This window comes from Anomaloglossus baeobatrachus, chromosome 6 (assembly GCF_048569485.1).
Source record: "Anomaloglossus baeobatrachus isolate aAnoBae1 chromosome 6, aAnoBae1.hap1, whole genome shotgun sequence".
NCBI classification, from domain to species: domain Eukaryota; kingdom Metazoa; phylum Chordata; class Amphibia; order Anura; family Aromobatidae; genus Anomaloglossus; species Anomaloglossus baeobatrachus.
Genome location: NC_134358.1, coordinates 215,733,744 through 215,755,822, shown reverse-complemented (window position 1 = coordinate 215,755,822; position 22,079 = coordinate 215,733,744). Strand labels below are relative to the sequence as shown.

Below are 22,079 nucleotides of genomic sequence, written 5' to 3'. Positions count from 1 at the left end.
TGGTTTATAAAGTGACGGATTTACTGTAGCTGCTCAACTTTCATTAACTTAATGTTTTTGCAAATAAATAATTAAAATGTACAATGTATTTAATATGTCATATTGGATGCAGCATAAAGGGACACTCCAAGCAAAACTCACATTGACTTTTATTTAGTGTACTTTAATGACTTTGATGTATGTTGAATCCCTATGTCATTCTCCACCCTTTCAAGCCCTGTACTGGATATAACACAGTGTTTTTATTATTCCAGGAGTGTACCTTTACCACCACAAGTTTTAATATTAAGGGAAGGATTTTACATGTTGTCACCCGACGTGTGCAGGAGCTATTTATTTCAACTTAACTTCTTCATCTGTTGATTCGACAGGACAGCACATACAAAGCTTCTGTGTGTACAGGGAAATTAAACCTGTAAGAAAATCAATTGATCAATAACTTTAAGAGAAGAATATTATATCTTAAGGGTACTTTACACACAACGATATTGCTAATGATATATCATTAGCACATCTGGCGCCATTATCGATATCGTTGTGTGTGACTAAAAGGAGCGATGATCAACGATCGCAAAAACGTCAAAAATCGTTGATCGTTGACACGTGGCTCCTTTTCATAATATCGTTGGTGGTGCATGCCGCTGGTTGTTCGTCGTTCCTGCGGCATCACGCATCGCTATGTGTGACACCGCAGGTACGACGAACATCTCCTTACCTGCATCCACCGGCAATGAGGAAGGAAGGAGGTGGGCGGCATGTTCCGGCCGCTCATCTCCGCCCCTTCTCTGCTATTGGGCGGCCGCTTAGTGACTCCGCTGTGACGCCGAACGAACCGTCCCGATATTGTTCGCTATGGCAGCGATCACCCCCATGACGAAACAGTGACGTGGGCGGGTGCTATCATGCACGACATCGCTAGCTATCGCTAGCGATCTCGCAGCGTGTAAAGCACCCTTTAGACTGAATTCAAATATTTGGACCGATTTCCTATAGTTGATTACATTTTGGAAAACATATACTTATGCCAAACAGTTTTTTATGTTCATAAATCTGGTGCATCTCTAGACTAAAGCCAGCTTTACACCTTACAATTAGGTATGTGATCTCGTATGCGATGTGACACGCCCAGGTCACATATGCGATCTAATGAGATTGCACGTAGGTCGTTCATTTGCTGTCACACGTGCGTTAGTAGTCTATGTTAAATTGATCAATTTTGTGTGCGATCCTTTAGATCAGGTGTTCTATGACGTATGCATTGGGCACCTTTTTTTTTTTTTATTTATTGACTTGCCAAGCGTGTGTAATGTGTATGGGATGCGTTTTTACTATGTCATCTGCCGTTCAGCTCTGCTACATGGCCGCTGACAGCAGACACAGACAGCGATGTAGCAGCGGTGAATGGCAGATGACAGCAGACACAGACAGAGCCGCACTGTCAGAATGAACTCGGGTGAACTTCACCCGACTTCATTGTCATGCTGCGGCTCTGTCTGTGTCGCGTCCTGCTTAGCGGTCACCAGTGAAGGACTCACCGGTGACCGTTAAACTCCTGAGTAAATGAATTGAGCAGCCCTCTCTCATATACTCACCGATCCCCGATCCCCGGCTCTGCACGGCGTTCACACTGCTGTGGCGGCTTTTACTGTTTTGAAAAAGCCGGCCGCCCATTAAACAATCTCGTATTCTCTGCTTACCCCGCCCACCGGCGCCTATGATTGGTTACAGTGAGACACGCCCCCCACGCTGAGTGACAGGTGTCACACTGCACCCAATCACAGCAGCCGGTGGGCGTGTCTATACTGTGTAGTGAAATAAATAATTAAATAATTAAAAAAAACGGCGTGCGGTCCCCCCCAATTTTAAAACCAGCCAGATAAAGCCATACGGCTGAAGGCTGGTATTCTCAGGATGGGGAGCTCCACGTTATGAGGAGCCCCCCAGCCTAACAATATCAGCCAACAGCCGCCCAGAATTGCCGCATACATTATATGCGACAGTTCTGGGACAGTACCCGGCTCTTCCCGATTTGCCCTGGTGCGTTGGCAAATCGGGGTAATAAGGAGTTATTGGCAGCCCATAGCTGCCAATAAGTCCTAGATTAATCATGTCAGGCGTCTATGAGACACCCTCCATGATTAATCTGTAAATTACAGTAAATAAACACACGCCCGAAAAAATCCTTTATTGGAAATAAAAAACACACACACATTCCCTGGTTCACCACTTTAATAAGCCCCAAAAGCCCTCCTTGTCCGGCGTAATCCAGGATAGTCCAGCGTCGCATCCAGCGCTGCTGCATGGAGGTGACCGGAGCTGCAGCAGACAAAGCCGCTCCGGTCACCTCCACGCAGCTAATGAAGACAGCCGCGCGATCAGCTGCTGTCACTGAGGTTACCCGCTGTCACTGGATGCAGCGGTGGATGCAGCGGTGGCCGCGGGTAACCTCAGTGACAGATCAGCTGATCGCGCTACTCACCTCAGTTGCTGACTGGAGCTGACCGGAGCGGCGGTGAGTAGCGCGATCAGCTGATCTTTCACTGAGGTTACCCGCGGCCACCGCTGCATCCACCGCTGGATCCAGTGACAGCGGGTAACCTCAGTGACAGCAGCTGATCGCGCGGCTGTCTTCATTTGCTGTGTGGAGGTGACCGGAGCGGCTGTGTCTGCTGCAGCTCCGGTCACCTCCATGCAGCAGCGCTGGATGCGACGCTGGACTATCCTGGATTACGCCGGACATGGAGGGCTTTTTGGGGCTGATTAAAGTGGTGAACCAGGGAATGTGTGTGTGTTTTTTATTTCCAATAAAGGATTTTTTCGGGCGTGTGTTTATTTACTGTAATTTACAGATTAATCATGGAGGGTGTCTCATAGACGCCTGACATGATTAATCTAGGACTTATTGGCAGCTATGGGCTGCCAATAACTCCTTATTACCCCGATTTGCCAACGCACCAGGGCAAATCGGGAAGAGCCGGGTACTGTCCCAGAACTGTCACATATAATGTATGCGGCAATTCTGGGCGGCTGTTGGCTGATATTGTTAGGCTGGGGGGCTCCCCATAACGTGGAGCTCCCCATCCTGAGAATACCAGCCTTCAGCCGTATGGCTTTATCTGGCTGGTTTTAAAATTGGGGGGGACCGCACGCCGTTTTTTTAAATTATTTAATTATTTATTTCACTACACAGTATAGACACGCCCACCGGCTGCTGTGATTGGGTGCAGTGTGACACCTGTCACTCAGCGTGGGGGGCGTGTCTCACTGTAACCAATCAGAGGCGCCGGTGGGCAGGGTAAGCAGGGAATACGAGATTGTTTAATGGGCGGCTGGCTTTTTCAAAACAGTAAAAGCCGCCGGAGCAGTGTGAATGCCGTGCAGCGCCGGGGATCGGTGATCGGTGAGTATATGAGAGAGGGGGATAGACTGACATGGACAGAGAGAGAGGGACAGAGATAGTGACGGACTGACAGAGATTAGTGCATGACAGACATTGTGAGGCGCTTCAGAACGCAGCTTTTCAGCTGCGCTCTGAAGCAGACCTTTTTTAAGCTGCGGTGCAGAGCGCACACCTGCGCACATAGCCACAGACATCAAAATCGTATGAGGGATGTCACACGTTACAATTCACTAGTTTCGTACAACAAAACGTCCAATGTATGAGGAATAAACGATGTGTATGCGATCACCGTATTTTCGTTCAATATCGATCGCATGTAGGTTTCACACGCAAATACATCACGAACGATGCCGGATGTGCGTCACTTACAACTTGACCCCGACGACGGATTGAAAGATCTATTGAAGTGTGTAAAGCAGGCTTTAGTTTATGCCATTTGTTAGTCGGCTTACTTTGGTATACAAAGTTTTGTCAATATTTGGCACAATTTTGGTTTACAATTTAGGACACCCGTGACCCTACTCTCTCCAGCCGCCCTTCAAATGTGTCTGGAGCTTGTCTAAAATACATAACATACTGTATGTGCCTCTGCAGAAAATTTTCATTATTACATTTGTATTTTTTGCTCTTCTTCTTTCAAGAACCATACCTTTTTTTCTGTTGACATAACCATATGAGGACCTGTGTTTTGTTGGACAAGTTGCAGTTTTGAATGACATCATCCATTTTAGGCTAAAATTGTGAAAAAAATGTAATTTCACGCATTTTGGGGGGATTTTGCTTTGACAGCATTAAAAATGACCTAGAAACATTATTCATGATGATGGTAATACCAAATTTGCATAGATTTTTTTTATTTAGGTGCGAGAAATTTTTTTTTGAATTTTGTAAACTGTTTTTTGATTTGTGTCCCCATTTTCTGAGACCAATAATGTTTTAAATTTATTATCAGTGGAGATGGGTGAAGGAATATCTTTCATGTGGCGAGCTGATGATTTTATTGAAACCAGTTTAGAGTACCGTACATATAACACTTTTTTTTATTGCATGTTTTTGGAGGTGTGGTGATTGGAAAGCCACAATTCTGGAGTTTTCATTTTTTTTTCTCTTCTTGCCGTTTCAAACATGGCAATATGAAATATGTTAATTTTTTTATTTCTTTTATTGCAGAAAAATTGGATAATTTTAAATATTTTTAGTTTTTTTTCCTTTTGTAATAATTTTTTTACAGTTTTACTTCATTTTTTAGACTCCCTAGGAGACTTGAACAGACTGACTGCTGTAGGAAAGGAGTACAAAGATGGCAGCAATGGGCTTCTTCACCAAGCCTTCGGTTGCCATGGTAGCTCCAGAAATGGTAACTACAGTGCTGATGTACAGTAGCATCAAAACGTTTGGGCACCCCTGGTCAAAATTACTGTTCTTGTGAACAGATAAGCAAGTTGAAGATGAAATGCTCTCTAAAGGCATAAAGTTAAATATCACACATTTCCAAGTGGTTGTGTTTCACTCAATCCTTCCAGGTGAGCAATTCCCTTTTGTTCCACCTAGATCATCTCACAATTATGCCCAATTTGTGCACTGTCTCTTTCACATTTATTTTTCTTTCATGTGCCCCATTGTGGTCTGGACCACCCCTACCCCATCTGGCTTTCCTTCTAATCTATTTACCCACTGGCAGACACAGACAGAAAAGGGTCCCCGTGCAAAACCAATATTTGGGCCTTTTGCAGTCCAATGACTCATCCAAATGCACAATTCCACCTGCGTTGGAGATGGGAATGGGCCCCCTGAACTCTTGGGCCCCTGTGAGGCCTCACAGGCTGCACCAATGATATGTCGGCCCCTCTATTTACCTAATTGTGACATTTGATATATTGGTTTCCTTTTCTTTGTGCTTCTTCTGCCATTTAATAACTGTCATGATTACATTTAGTCACGACTCAGGTGCTGTTTTGCACAGGCCCTGCTCCTGCAATACTATCTTGTCAGTGTCAATGTCCCTTGCGCATGCGCAGTCTTCTCTTTGCTTTTGGGTTGACATTTATTTACAGTAAGTATCATATGCACATGCACCACTTTCTAAATTCTACTTTATATATCTGTCCAACTTATTGTCCGAGTATACTTGTGCTTGCGCACTGGAGGAATGTTAGAATGAACTTTATTTGCATCATTTCCCAGCACATGAGCATTTAATACATAGCTAGTATCCTATTTTTGTTTGTGCATGCTCATGTATCTAACTGAATGCCTCTGATACCATCCATGGATTAAGCTTGCGCTTGTACTCTTGAGTCTGCCTGTGTTGATCCCAGACACTAGAGAAATCATCAGGTGGAATCTGCAATCTTAGCAGAGTCCAATGCCGCTATGACAGTCAGCGAAGTTTGTGCAAAACTCCTTGTGACACTGACCCATGATAAAAGTGTTTGTGCTGGTGGTTGTGCTTGTGGCTTTTGAAGCACCTTTAGGCCATGTGCGCATGTTGCATTTTTTCATGTGTTTTTCGCAGCGTTTTGAGCTGCAGCGTTTTAATGCAAAATTGCATGCGTTTTGATTTCCAGGCAAAGTCTATGGAAAATAGGGCTTTCTTGTGCGCACGATGCTTTTAAAAAAGCAGCGTTTTTGGTGTCAAAAATTTGTCATAATCTCTGCGTTTGAAGAAGCAACATGTCAATTGTTTTTACCATTTTGGCTGCGTTTTGGTAACATTGAAGTCAATGAGAATTATCTAAACCCATCCTAAAAGAAATTTCTAGCGTTTTACATGCTTTTTTGATGCTAAACGCATGCTTTTTTGTCAAAATCAAAGCATGCGTTTGTGGCATTATAGTGAGGTCAAGAGGTTTCCATTTGCCCTCACATCCATTCCAACTTTAAAAAAATGAGTCAAACAATACTTTTACTTTAACGACGAACGACATTGTACCTGCAGCAGCAACGATAATCAGGATTACAACGACTGGACAACGATCAACGATATGGTGAGTATTTTTGATCGTTAACGGTCGTTCATGCATTTCACACGCATTGACGTCGCTAATGAGGCCGGATGTGAGACACAAATTTTGTGACCCCAACGACATTTCGTTAGCAATGTCGATGCGTGTAAAGCCCACTTTAGACTTAAATTATAAAATTCTGTCTTCTTGTAGCTTCCACTATAAGTGTCTTACTGAGAACAGATTCACACAGCTCTTATTAGACTCAACAACAAATTGTTCAATAGTCTCCATCTGTTCTCACTATTCTATATCTTTGATTGCCATTTCATCTGTATGAAGCAGGTTTTGAAACAAATAGGACTAAACGTCGCCAGACTGAAAAGAATTTTCATAGCAGGTGTGATTTTATTATCTACTGTAATCAACTGACTCGTATAATCACTACTCACCTAAGAATTTCCTTACAAATGTGGGTTGTTTCTCTGAAGGAAGATGAAGACAGAGATAGTATACAGGAGCTCCCGAAAGAACAACAGCAATTCCAACTAATGAATCAATGAGGTCACTGTAGAGAGGAGCCACTACCAGACAAACACTGCAGAGGCAGTATAACACCGGGAAGAACAAGCTCAGCTATGGAGGAAGAAAATAAGAATTTTTAAACAAGCAGAAAGAATGCGTTCACTAATGTCTTAGAACTACAATGCTGCTATATAAACTATAATATTAGACACTTACTATACGTTTTGATCAAATTATGTGAGACCATCTGCCAATGACAAAGCGACCTCTTTAGATGGGAGTCTACACTAAAAGACTTACCTCTCATTGGCCTATGCCTACAAATGAAACATTTCCTGATGAAGTCAAATTTAAGCTTTGTTCTTTCATTTTTATCCCTTTCTTTTAAGAGCAATAACTTTTAATCATTGTTAACACCATTCACATTACAATATAAAATATTGAATAATGGAAAGTCCACGTGGGTTGAAATAGTGATGATAACAATGCAAAAGTGTTTTTGTTTTTTTTTGCCGCATGCACTTTGTGGACAAAATTACTCATAACATGAATTTCCAGGTCAGTACAATTACAACAATTAAAAATTAATTAATCAGGTGAAGTCACTGAGTTTAATAAAGTCACCTAAGGTCAAGTGACCTGCGGTCACAGATCGAGGGCTGCTGATTGCTTTAGCTCAGTCTTTACCTGAAGTCCGCAGCGGGCAGTCATGTACCATGATCATGCGCTGTGCCTTCAGTAATGTAGCAAAGCTAGAATCGGTGTGGGTCCTTGTATGGATTACATCGGACCTGAATGGGTGTTTTGGAGGTTAATAAAGTGGTGAAAGAGGGTGGTCTTTTGTCTTTTATTTCAAATAAAGGATTTTTTTCAGTGTTTCTGTTTATTTTCTTTTACTTACAGATTAGTAATGTGGGAGAGCTCAGATGCCTCCAATTACTAATCTAGGGATTAGTGGCAGATGTGAGCTGCAATTAACCCCTTTTTACCCTGATTGCCATTACACCAGGGCAATCTGCAAGAGCCGGATAAAGGACTGGGATTGTTACATCTAATGAGTAATATTGGGCTGCTGAAGGCTGCTATTTTTAGGCTTGGGGGTCCCAATAACCATGGGTCTCCTCAGCCTGAAAATACCAGCCCTCAGCTGCTGGGATTTATCATGACTAGGTATCGAAATTGGGGGGGACCACGCGCCATTTTTTAAAATGATTTATTTAAATTTAAAAAAAACAAAACGCATGCGGTTCCTCTTTTTGATACACAGCCAAGATAAGTATACGGCTGTGGGCTGCAGCCTGTAGCCATATGCTTTATCTGTGCTGGGTATACTAATATGGGGGGACACCCTATGCCAATTTTTTATTTATTTTTACTGTATGATAGACCTGCAGGCTGGGTCTGTGATTGGAAGTGTCAGACACGCTGTCACTCAGCGTGGTGGGACGCGTCTGACTACAATCACAGACGCTGGTAGGCTGGGAAAGTAGTGAATATGCAATGAAGGTAATGAGCGACCCTGGAAGTGAATGAGTGGCTACGGGAGCAGTTATAGTCTTGCTGATGACTCGTAAGTATGGAGCGCTTGCTTTATTACTTTTACCTCTATTTTTCCATTATTTTTTTGTATTACCCGAGTGTCAGATCTGGATCAATACCCGGAATATCCTGAGAATTTCGGGCCAGGGCCCGGTACTCTGATACCTTTAACCTGCGTGGGTCCAAACTTTTACAGTCTGGGTCCTCCCATCACTAGTTACAAAGTCTGACACATAATCTCGTACTGGTCACTGGACGTTAAACATGCCACCTGATAGCAAAGAATTTTCTAAAGATCTGAAAAAAAGAATTGTTTTTCTACATAAAGATGGCCTAAGCTATAAGAAGATTGATGAGACCCAGAAACTGAACTGCAGCATGGTGACAAAGACCATACAGGGGTTTAACAAGACAGATGTCACTCAGAACAGGCCTCGCCATTGGCGACCAAAGAAGTTTTGTGCACATGCTCAGTTATAACCAGAGGTTGTCTTTTTGAAAGGTTGAAATTGACATATGTGTGCTGCCAGCATTGCTGCAAAAGTTAAGAGTCAGCCTGTCTGCGCTACTCAAACCACATGGCACACACTGCATCTAAATGGTCTGCATGGCTGTTGTCCCAGAAGGAAGACTTTTCTAAAGATGAGGCAGAAGTAAGCTCGCAAACAGTTTATTGAATACAAGCAGACTAAAGACATGCATTACTGGAATCATGTTCTATGGTCTGATGAGGCCCAGATAATTTTATTTGCCTACAGTCAAGCATGCTGGTGGGAGTGTTATGGTTTGGGACTGCACGAGTGCTGCCTGCTGTGAGGAGCTACACTTCATTGAGGGAACCATTAATACCAACATACTGTATACTGTGACATACTGAAGAAGATCTTCCCCTCCCTTAGGAAACTGGGCCACACTGCAGTATTCCAACATGATAAGCACACCTCCAAGACGAGACAATCCAAAAGTAGAGAATAAGAGAGATGGCACTCACTAAATGTAGAAAGTGCTTTACTGCTTCACATCATAAAACATGCATACGGGTGGATGAGGGTTACATCTGGACGATGGCCGTTTTGAGCGGAGCCTGCACTTCTACAGGTCATGACCCATAGAAGCGCAGCCCTACATGAAATGTCTGTCATCCAGACATGACCCGCATCGACCCACCTGCATATTTTATGATGTGAAACAGTTAAGGACTTTATACATTTAGTGAGTACCACATCTTTAAGGCCCCTTTCACATTGCGTTTTTCTCTATGTCCACAGGTCCCGTCGGGGCATCCGTCCGGACCGCCCCTCCCCCACTCTGCAAAGCGTGCTCTGGACGCATGCGCCCGACAGGGCCATTCACTGTTATGGAGCACACTGCGTTAGCGTGTGCTCTGTTTTGCGCCATTTTGTGCACATATACGTTTCTGCAGACGGACACCCGGACGTGGGTGGCACACTGTTATTCAAGATGGACATTGACTACTTTATATTATATCAAAATGTCATATTTTCAGTGTTGTCCCATGAAAAGATATAATAAAATATTTACAAAAACGTGAGGAGTGTACTCACTATTGTATTTTTTTTGTAGTATGCACTGTATTTATGTATATATCTATCTAAATCTGTATCTATATCTATCTATCTACAGTATATATATATATATATATATATATATATATATATATGTATATATATATATATATACAGTTAGGTCCAGAAATATTTGGACAGTGACACAATTTTCGCGAGTTGGGCTCTGCATGCCACCACATTGGATTTGAAATGAAACCTCTACAACAGAATTCAAGTGCAGATTGTAACGTTTAATTTGAAAGTTTGAACAAAAATATCTGATAGAAATTGTAGGAATTCTACACATTTCTTTACAAACACTCCACATTTTAGGAGGTCAAAAGTAATTGGACAAATAAACCAAACCCAAACAAAATATTTTTATTTTCAATATTTTGTTGCGAATCCTTTGGAGGCAATCACTGCCTTAAGTCTGGAACCCATGGACATCACCAAACGCTGGGTTTCCTCCTTCTTAATGCTTTGCCAGGCCTTTACAGCCGCAGCCTTCAGGTCTTGCTTGTTTGTGGGTCTTTCCGTCTTAAGTCTGGATTTGAGCAAGTGAAATGCATGCTCAATTGGGTTAAGATCTGGTGATTGACTTGGCCATTGCAGAATGTTCCACTTTTTAGCACTCATGAACTCCTGGGTAGCTTTGGCTGTATGCTTGGGGTCATTGTCCATCTGTACTATGAAGCGCCGTCCGATCAACTTTGCGGCATTTGGCTGAATCTGGGCTGAAAGTATATCCCGGTACACTTTAGAATTCATCCGGCTACTCTTGTCTGCTGTTATGTCATCAATAAACACAAGTGACCCAGTGCCATTGAAAGCCATGCATGCCCATGCCATCACGTTGCCTCCACCATGTTTTACAGAGGATGTGGTGTGCCTTGGATCATGTGCCGTTCCCTTTCTTCGCCAAACTTTTTTCTTCCCATCATTCTGGTACAGGTTGATCTTTGTCTCATCTGTCCATAGAATACTTTTCCAGAACTGAGCTGGCTTCATGAGGTGTTTTTCAGCAAATTTAACTCCGGCCTGTCTATTTTTGGAATTGATGAATGGTTTGCATCTAGATATGAACCCTTTGTATTTACTTTCATGGAGTCTTCTCTTTACTGTTGACTTAGAGACAGATACACCTACTTCACTGAGAGTGTTCTGGACTTCAGTTGATGTTGTGAATGGGTTCTTCTTCACCAAAGAAAGTATGCGGTGATCATCCACCACTTTTGTCATCCGTGGACGCCCAGGCCTTTTTGAGTTCCCAAGCTCACCAGTCAATTCCTTTTTTCTCAGAATGTACCCGACTGTTGATTTTGCTACTCCAAGCATGTCTGCTATCTCTCTGATGGATTTTTTCTTTTTTTTCAGCCTCAGGATGTTCTGCTTCACCTCAATTGAGAGTTCCTTAGACCGCATGTTGTCTGGTCACAGCAACAGCTTCCAAATGCAAAACCACGCACCTGTAATCAACCCCAGACCTTTTAACTACTTCATTGATTACAGGTTAACGAGGGAGACGCCTTCAGAGTTAATTGCAGCCCTTAGAGTCCCTTGTCCAATTACTTTTGGTCCCTTGAAAAAGAGGAGGCTATGCATTACAGAGCTATGATTCCTAAACCCTTTCTCCGATTTGGATGTGAAAACTCTCATATTGCAGCTGGGAGTGTGCACTTTCAGCCCATATTATATATATAATTGTATTTCTGAACATGTTTTTGTAAACAGCTAAAATAACAAAACTTGTGTCACTGTCCAAATATTTCTGGCCCTGACTGTATCTCTATCATTTTTTCTTTGTACAAAAAACTCTTAGGCGGGCTTTGCACACTATGACATCGCAGGTGCGATGTCGGTGGGGTCAAATTGAAAGTGACGCACATCCGGCGTCGCAGGCGATATCGTAGTGTGTAAATCCTAGATGATACGATTAACGATCGCAAAAGCATAGTAATTGTATCATTGGTGTAGCGTCGGCGAATTCCATAATTACGCTGACGCGACGGTCCGATGTTGTTCCTCGCTCCTGCAGCAGCACACATCGCTGTGTGTGAAGTCGCAGGAGTGAGGAACATCTCCTACCTGCGTCACCGCGGCTTCTGTCGGCTATGCGGAAGGAAGAAGGTGGGCGGGATGTTTACATTCCGCTCATCTCCGACCCTCCGCTCCTATTGGCTGCCTGCCGTGTGACGTCACAGTGACGCCGCACGACCCGCCCCCTTAATAAGGAGGCGGGTCACCGGCCAGAGCAACGTCGCAGGTCAGGTGAGTGCATGTGAAGCTGCCGTAGCGATAATGGTCGCTACGGCAGCTATCACAATGATATCACAGCTGCAACGGGGGCGGGGACTATTGCGCTCGGCATCGCAGCATCAGCTTGCGATGTCGCAGTGTGCAAAGTACCCCTTAGATTCACCTAAGAAAGCCAAGTTCAATGTCACAATTTTACTTCTGGTTACATATTGAAATGTCATCTGACTTAGGAACTTGATATAACAAGAGGGGTAATTCCTATTCAGTCCAAAATTTCCATAAGAGAAAAATTAGTTTTCATATATAACTATCTTAGTGTTCTACAATCTGAAAATCATTGTAAGAGAGGTACCTTCACGGGTCTCGGTAAGTCCGGTCTCTTCACTCTTAAATAAATTTGACCAACAACAGAAAGGCCAATAAATAACCAGTAAGTAAAGCTAAAGTAATCAATGAGCTGAAACACGTCATCCACGCAAAGGAACACAAGAGCCATCAATCCCTGGATAATGCAAAGAAGATAAAAAAAAAATTTAGCAGAACAAATAATAAGTAATTTTGAGGTCTTGTAAAAAAAAGCATAAAAAGTACCATTTCTCCCCTGATAAATGTTTCATAGCCCCAGCAGCATCCCATGCCCCCCACTGATTTTTGTTTACTGTTCTGCATTTGATTATATTCCTATTTACCCTCATGACTGTCACAATATACAGCATAAAACAATGGGTATGTTCTATCAATGCGGCAAAGTCAGCAATGACTGAACACTAGAGTGGTGGCTCTGGAGCGATGGGACATTTATCAGGGAAGTATTGTTTTCTTTGTTATTTTATAGCTCTTGTGTCAATCATTAGCTAAGAATTTTAATTTTTTTTTTATTAAAAGAGATAAATATATTTTAGTCTAAAAAAACTTAGCGGGATACATGAAGCAGTTTTATTACAAAAATAAAAAAAAGCAGGCCTGTAAAAGAAGTTACAGTAGGCTAAGGGTATGTTCACACATTGCGTTTTTCCAACTTTTTTTTTCTGCGTCCAAAACCTTCTCTGGTTTTTTTTTTTTTAACGAGTTCTTCTGGTGGATTACATGAATGAATTGTTTACAGTACGTCAATAAAATTACCTTTATTCACCAAAAAGCTATAAAATGCAGCACAGATGTTATGCTGCTTTTTTGCAGTTTTTCCCTCATTCTTATTGTTTTTTATGTGTGAAAAACGCTAAAAGAAATGAGATGCTGCAGATTTTCAAAACCACTACAGTGCTGAAATTCAGACAGGAAAAAAAGCTGTGCATGCATGAGACTTCTGAAAGCTCACAGCTCTTGTTGGTATTGTATACAGAAAAAAAACACTGCACAAAATGTCACGTGTGAGCCTTAGGGTATGTGCGCACGTTGCTTTTTACCTGCTTTTTACCTGCTTTTTTGCTGCTTTTTCTTCTGCGCTGTTTAATGCCAAAATGGATGTGTTCTTCTATTCAAGCAAAGTCTATGGGAATTTGGGTTTCTTGTTCACACTATGTTGTTCAAAATGCTGCCTTTTTGCGGCAGAACTTTGGTCAAAAACTCAGCTTTTCAAAGAAGCAACATGTCAATTGTTTTTGCCATTTGGGTTTTGCACTGCAAAGCTGAGTTTTTGACCAAAGTTCTGCCACAAAAAGGCAGCATTTTGAACAACATAGTGTGAACAAGAAACCCAAATTCCCATAGACTTTGCTTGAATAGAAGAACACATCCATTTTGGCATTAAACAGCGCAGAAGAAAAAGCAGCAAAAAAGCAGGTAAAAAGCAGGTAAAAAGCAACGTGCGCACATACCCTTATGGTTTCAGTTTCCTGTCGCTCACTTGTCAACATTGGAGTATAGATTGGGGTAGAGTAAAATGATCTCATCCTTAGGCTATGTTCACACTGGGCGTTTTTGCAGCATTTTTCAGCTGCAGATTTGCCTTGGTTTTATACAAATCCATGCTAATAAAACGCTGCTTTTTACAGTCCCAGCAAAGTGTATGAGATTTCTGAAATCTCATGCACGCACACAGACACACACACACAAACACAAACAAGTCAGGATATTTTCCTGATGGTTTTGTGAACCACCTCCGGTTTTGCTGCGTTATGAAAAGAATGAACATGTCAATTCTTTTCAGCGCTTTTGCTACGGTTTTCACCCTAGTGGCAGGTGGACTCGCAGATACCCTGGATCGGCCAGTTTAACCGAATTAATAAAAAACCTGGTTAGGCCAGGAATTGATCCAGGGTATCTGGCCAGCACTCAAATGGTGCTGGAGATAGGGGGATTGGTGCAGGCCTGCTATATTTACCAAATCACTGGCGCAGCTGTACACTCCTGCGGCTCCTTCACTTCCCCACTCATTACATATTCACTGCTTTCATCTGTGATTGGTTGCAGTCAGACTCGCCCCCAGCATCTGACTGCAACCAATCACAGACCCCGTCTGCTTGTCTAGCGTAGAGAATGAGTGAGACGCTCATTCAGTGGTGACCTCACTCAGTCTATTACCGGTCACATTTATCGCCAGCTGTGACCAGGAATCACTTGAGTGAAGTGACCTCTGATCATGTGGCTCATTCATTCTCTGGAGCTCACAGTGGGCAGTCCTGTTATATGGCGCTTACTGTGATCTTCAGATGTGGCAGAGCTGAATCGCCGTGGACCTCATGTGGATTACCTCGGATCTGCAGGGGTGATTATGGGGTTAATAAAGTGGTGAAAGTTGGGGCTTTTTGTATTTTATTTCAAATAAAGGATTTTTTCGGTGTTTGTGTTTATTTCTTGTCCCTTATTACAGATTGGTGATGGGGTGTCTCGTAGATGCCTGCCATTACCTATGCCTGCCTAGCTATGAGCTGCGATTAACCCCTCATTACCCCGATTGCCACGGCACCACGGCAATTCGGGAAGAGCCGGGTAAAGTGCTTGGATTGTCGTATCTAATGGATGTGACAATCGTGGGTGTCTGCAAGCTGATATTTTTAGGCTGGGTCTATCCAGCCTAAGAATACCAGCCCCCAGCTGTGGGCTTTATCTTGGCTGGGTATCAATATTGGGGGGGACCACACGCTGTTTTTTTTTTTTAAATATTTACTTAAATAATTAAAAAAACAGCATGGGGTCCCTCTTATTTTGATACCCACCCAAGATAAGCACACAGCTGGGGGCTGCTGCCTGTAGCTGTAGGCTTTATCTGTGCTGGGTATCAAAATATGGGGGGACTTTACGTCATTTTTTTAAAATGTATTTATTTTTTACTGTACGATAGACCCACAGACTCCAGTGGGGGTGGGAAGCAGTGAATATGCATGAGGCTAATGAGTGGCACTGGAAGTAGAACTAGATCAAAATTGCTGGTACGCCTCATTTATTGAAAAAAAACCACAGAATTAATTTGAATCTAACAAAAGTAATAATAAATAAAAAAAACTATGAAAATGAACAAATGAAAGTCAGACATTGCTTTTCAAGCATGCTGCCACAGAATTTTAAAAAAAAATAAAACTGCTGAAACAGGCTAAGACAGTACTGATGGTACCTCTGAAAATTATGTGACAAAAGGGACATGTTAAATCAAGGTGTGTCCACTAATTAGCACCACAGGGGTGTACAATCTTGTAATCAGTCAGTGCGCCTGTATATAGGGCTACAGATACTCACTGTGCTGCTTGGAGACTTGGTGGGTACCACACTCAACATGGACCAGAGGAAGTGAAGGAAAGAGTTGTCTCAGGAGAATAGAAAGAAAATTATAGACATGCGTGTTAAAGGTAAAGGTTATAAGACCATCTCTAAGCGGCTTGATGTTCCTGTGACTACAGTTGCACATATTATTCAGAAATTTCAGATCCATGGGGCTGTAGCCAAACTCCCTGGAAGTGGCCGCAGGAGGAAAATTGATGACAAATCAAAGAGACGGATAATACAAATGGTAACAAAAGAGCCCAGAGAAACCTCTAAAGAAATTAAAGGTGAACTTCAAGCTCAAGGAACATCAGTGTCAGATCACACCATCCATTGTTGTTTGAGCCAAAGTGGACTTAATGGGAGATGACCAAGTAGGACACCATTGTTGAAAAAATCATGAAAAAGCCAGACTGGAATTTGACAAACTACATGTTGACAAGCCATAAAGCTTTTGGGAGAATGTCCTATGGAGAGATGAGACAAAAATGGAATTTTTTGGCAAGATACATCAGCTCTATGTTCACAGATGTAAAAATGAAGCATATCAAGGAAAGAACACTGTCCCTACTGTGAAACATGGAGGAGGCTCGGTTATGTTCTGGGGCTGTTTTGCTGCATTTGGCACAGGGTGTCTTGAATCTGTGCAGGGTACAATGAAATCTCAAGACTATCAAAAGATTCTAGAGAGAAATATGCTGCCCAGTGTCAGAAAGCTTAGTCTCAGTCGCAGGTTATGGATCTTGCAACAGGATAATGACCCAAAACACACAGCTAAAAACACCCAGGAATGGCTAAGAGGAAAACATTGGAATATTCTGAAGTGGCCTTCTATGAGCTCAGACCTAAATCCTAATGAGCATCTTTGGAAAAAGCTGAAACGTGGTGTCTGGAAAAGGCAACTTTCAAACACAAGACAACTGGAGCAGTTTGCTCTTGAGGAGTGGCGAAAATACCTGTCGAGAGATGCAGAAGTCTCATTGACAGTTACAGGAATCGTTTGATTGCAGTAATTGCCTCAAAAGGTTGTGCAACAAAATATTAAGATAAGGGTACCTTCAGTTCTGTCCAGGCCTATTTCATGAGTTTTATTTTTTTTAAAATTTTTTTGGAAGCATGGCTGAAAAGCAATGTCTGACTTTCATTTGTTTATTTTCATAGATTTTTTATTTATTATTACTTTTGTCAAATTCAAGTTATTTGTGTAACCATTGTGGGTTTTTCTTTCATTAAACAAGGGGTACCAACAATTTTAACCACATGTGTATATGCATTAGGGTGACCTGTGTCCTTCGTGTTGTTACCAAAATAGTGTACCATGTGGTTGGATGACCACATGGCATGGGAAAGCATTTTTATATGTGAACCAATAGAGGGTGGCTTCATACCTAACTTTATATACTGTAGAGGACACTGTGGTCTACAGTCACCAGTTGAGGGTGGTGGTGATGGGGGTTGATGTAGAATGATGCAACACCATCCACTCACCAGTGTAGAGAAGAGCGGCTCCTACTTCATTCACAGCCAGTAAGCACTGACTTTGAAGCACTGTACAGCGTAATTTGGGTTGTACAAAACAAGGTGGGGGATGGCCATCCAAACTTACTCCACAGTGTCCTGAACTCAGTAGTGTAGCAGAGAGCAGCTCTCACCACACTAATCTCCAGTTTTGGTGAAGCTGCTACTGCTTCACCAACCTGTGGCTCACTAGTAGAGCAAAACACAAAAGGACCTCCATGCTGGTTTGTCCTTTGTATTTTAGGAATTCATCTCAAAACCAGACAAAACCAAATCCTTATAAAATATAGTTTTTATGATTTTTTTTATAAAAGCATTTTATATCAAAACACTCAAAATGCAGTATTTTTGAAAGACCAAAGATCAATAATCATCAGAAAAGGGGTGGGAGTGAGTCTGTCCCTAATGGACCCTAGAATTCACTAAATAGCAGTGGAGGGTATTATGCTCTAAGGTTCAAGGAGCTCCCACTCAACATCGGGACTCCTTAGAAGTCCCTATTAATGGTCTACTCTCATTTACCGAAACTAGGAGATACACCACTTGGGAATTCTACGGTCCATTAGGGCCAGACTCCCACCCCTGTTCTGGTGATTATTGATCTCTGGAATTCTCTGAAAATACCACATATGGAGTGTTTTGATATAAGTCCTTTTTAAAAAAAAATCATTAAAAGTTATATTTTATAAGGGGTTAGTTTTGACACTTTTTTGGATCCCTGTTTTGTTTCTTCAAATGTAGTTATCCTTTTATTTTGGGAGTTCAAAATAGATCATGCCTCTGCATTACAACTATTTTTCCTTATTCCGCTTAGTGATTTTCATGAGCATGGAAATTAATATACTGTGTATAGATTGCAGTCATTGTCCTGGGGCAAGAGCTCTGCCCTTTAGTAGATGCATTTTCTATTACAGTCACTGTCCTGGGGTGAGGTATCTAATCATTATAATATAATTTCCTACTTGTTGGATAAATCATGTGTGATTCTAGATTATTTATCATTTCATCAAATTCTTATATAGCTTATATTAAAGTATTCCTTACATTAAAAAGCAAAGCAGGAATAGGGGTATATCTGCTGATGTGGATCATACACAGAAAGTCGGGAAGTTGTCCTTCTCTGGAGGCTACAAAAAACAGTCTGAAATAAAAAACATAGTTACTAGTGGAATGGAAAAACTGTCAGTTTACATATCAATAACATGTCAGGCAGACCTATCGCGAAAAATCCTCTGACAATGTTAAACGGGAATTTAATAAGAACTAGTGCAAAAGGAAAGGCAATCAAATGGAAGATCGCATTTTAGAAAATAAGCAGATATTTATTTATTACAGCATAAATGCAACAACTTCACTGATTTCTATTCTTAACACCTTCAGATTTCCTATGTAAGAAGGTGAATCTATAGTCGTGTACCACCTGAAGACATTAATGGTTTTAATATAATAGTTTAATGTATATGCAATGCACTATTGTATAAGGTGTAATGTAGTGCAAGTTATAGCAGTGTTGTTAATGTATAGTGTATTAAATGAATAAGGCTATGTCACCGCAGTACTAAAAGTGTCCACAAGAGGTCATTGCTTTCCTTCGGACATACTTGTAGTTAGATTTCCCTGTGCTTATTTTTATTCTTATGTTTCTTCTTCTTCTTCTTCTTCTTCTTCTTCTTCTTCTTCTTATTAATAATAATAATAATAAAAAAATAATTTTATTTCTATAGCTTCTATAGCACCAAAATATTCCGCAGTGCTCTACAATTCAGAGGGGACATGTACAGACAACATGGACATTACAGAATAACAAAATTCGTATACAAAGAGGAGTGAGGGCCCTGCTGGTAAGCTTACAGTCTCTGAGGAAATAGGGGAGGCACAAAAGGTGCATGGGGGAGGGGGCGGGGGGGGGGGAAGCTTGTCATATATGGGCCATCAAAATACTATGGGATTCCAGCTGCATGAACTGGTCACCAGCCAGAATTTACACAAGTACAGATGCAGAGTTTAAGAAGTACATGATGAGGAATACAACCAGAGGATACAGGGGACAAGAATTGGAAGTAAATTTTGTGATGGGCAGAATGGAAATAGTTAAATGAGGGAGGTGAGGTGAAAGACTAGTCTAAAGAAATGCGTTTTTAGGGTCCGTTAAAGGTGTGGATGTTGGGAATTGATCAAATTGTTCTTGGCAGTGTGTATCAGAGAATTGGAACAGCTCGTAAGAAATCTTGAAGACGGGAGTGGGATGTTCGAATTGTTGAGGATGTCAGTCTTAGGTCATTAGCAGAACGGAGGGCACGGATAGGGTGATAGACAGAGACGAGGGAGGAGATGTAGGGTGGTGCAGAACTGTGGAGAGCTTTGTGGGTGAGAGTGATAAGTTTATATTGGACTTTGTAATGGTTACGCAACCAGTGCAATGACTGGCACAGAACAGTGGCATCAGTGAAGCGGTTGGAGAGGAAAATGATAATGGCTGTGGCTTTCAGAATGGATTGGAGAGGGGAGAGTTTAGTAACAGGGAGACCATGTAGTAGAGAATTACAGTAATCCAGGCGAGAATGAATAAGAGTGACAGTAAGGGATACTTTGCACGCTGCGACATCGCAGGTGCGATGTCGGTGGGGTCAAATCGAAAGTGACGCACATCCGGCGTCGCTGTCGATATCGCAGTATGTGAATCCTTTTACATACGATTAACGAGCGCAAAAGCGTCGTTATCGTATGATCGGTGTAGGGTCCGACATTTCCATAATTTCGCAGCAGCGACGGTACGATGTTGTTCCTCGTTCCAGCAGGAAGCACACATTGCTGTGTGTGAAGCCGTAGGAGCGATGAACATCACCTTACCTGCGTGCCAGCTGCAATGCGGAAGGAAGAAGGTGGGCGGGATGTTTACGTCCTGTTCATCTCCGCCCCTCAGCTCCTATTGGCTGCTTGCCGTGTGACGTCACTGTGATGTCGCACGACCCGCCCCCTTAGAAAGGAGGCGGTTCGCCGGCCAGAGCGACGTCGCAGGGCAGGTAAGTGCATGTGAAGCTGCCACAAGATATTGCTGCTGCGATGGGGGCGGGGACTATCGCGCTCGGCATCGCAGCATCGGCTTGCGATGTCGCAGCGTGCAAAGTACCCCTAAGAGTTTTTGCAGCGTAACCAGTAAGAAAAGGTTGAATTCTAGAGATATTTTTAAGGTGGAGGTGACATGAACGAGCGAGTGAACGAGTGTAGGGAGCGAAGGAGAGATCGGAGTCAAGTATAACCCCAAGACATCGGTCTGCTGGGGAGTAATGGTGAGAATGGTGTTTACTGACGGCCAGATCCTGGGAAGGTGGCGTGCAGAAGGAAAATATCCACCCCACCAATGTTTAAAACCTCCTCCTCCATATGAGGGAAGTCTGCAGGAGCCTCTATCAGATGGTGTTTATCTACATGTCCTCTTACAACCACCCAAACTTCTATGTGATTCACATGAATATATAAAGATAAAAGCTGGAAATCTCTTCCATTGGAATTCATGTACACTAATTCCTTCCAGCCAAAGGAAATCTAACCTGCTTCTAGACTTCATCCTCTGGAAAATCTTGTATCATAAACTGTTCTTGGTGGTACTCCTTCCATCCTGCTCCATTATTTTCTTTTCTTCTGAAACAGCCCTCTTGTGGAGCGACTATACGTGATAAAGGCCGTTGGGCCGAAATGTCCACCATCTTTTGTCGCCATCAAATAAATAATCACTTTTTTGCAAAGAAAAAACTTTTTGTCTTCATTTTATCAACAAGAGAGTGCAGTGTCTATTATATAATACGTTCTGGGACTATTGACCCCACACTAGCACCTCCAATGAAACCATACTCTAGCTGAGTGCACACCAATACCCTATAACTCTGAGAATGGTGTTTAGGCATTATAGGATTAAGCTCCTAGCCAGGCAGGAAGAGAAGGAGTGTTAGATAAACAGTGGCATGTAAAAGATTGGGCACCAATGGTTAAAATTACTGTTATTGTGAACAGTTAAGCAAGTTGAAGATGAAATGATCTCTAAAAGGCATAAAGTTAAAGTTGACACATTTCCTTGTATTTTAGGAAAAAAAATAATTTATTCTTTTAAATGTTTAAATTAACAAAAAAAGGAAAATGGGCTGAAGCAAAGGTTTTGGCACCCTGTATGGATAGTACCTAGTAGCACCCACTTTTGCAAGTATCACAACTTGTAAATGCTTTTTGTAACCAGACATTTCTTGTTTGAGGGATTTTCAGCAATTCTTCCTTGGAAAAGTCTGCCAGTTCTGTGAGATTCCTGTATTGTCTTGCATGCACTGGTCTTTTGAGGTCTAGTCACAGATTTTCAATGATGTTTAGATCAGAAGACTTTGAGGGCCATTGTAAAACCTTCAGCTTGTGCCTTTTGAGGTGGTCTGTTGTGGATTTTGACATACAAACCATTGTCTTTATAACTTCAGCTTTTCTTTACCTAAGGTCATGTACCCCCCAGAAGACATCCTTGGTGTTATGACTAATATGTAATACGTGTTTATATGTATAGTTATGGTAACTGGTTTAATTCCATTTTAAATGGTCGCTGTGCTGCCAATCACCACACAATGTCACTGGTTTCTGGTTTACTGT

The 22,079-nt window shown here is 42.1% G+C and overlaps 1 protein-coding gene across 1 annotated transcript in view; it reads right to left on the bottom strand.

The window, feature by feature from the left end:
- Positions 1 to 313: 313 nt before the first annotated feature.
- The window catches only part of LOC142244227 (Y+L amino acid transporter 2-like), an 85,484-nt gene continuing 63,718 nt past the window's right edge, over positions 314 to 22,079 (bottom strand). The window contains exons 6-9 of the mRNA XM_075316430.1: positions 18,498 to 18,594; positions 12,589 to 12,738; positions 6,798 to 6,981; positions 314 to 413 (exon numbers count right to left, since the gene is read on the bottom strand). Of these exons, the coding sequence (XP_075172545.1) occupies positions 334 to 413; positions 6,798 to 6,981; positions 12,589 to 12,738; positions 18,498 to 18,594 (511 nt within the window). The 3' untranslated portion in view covers positions 314 to 333. The remainder of the gene's footprint in view (positions 414 to 6,797; positions 6,982 to 12,588; positions 12,739 to 18,497; positions 18,595 to 22,079) is intronic.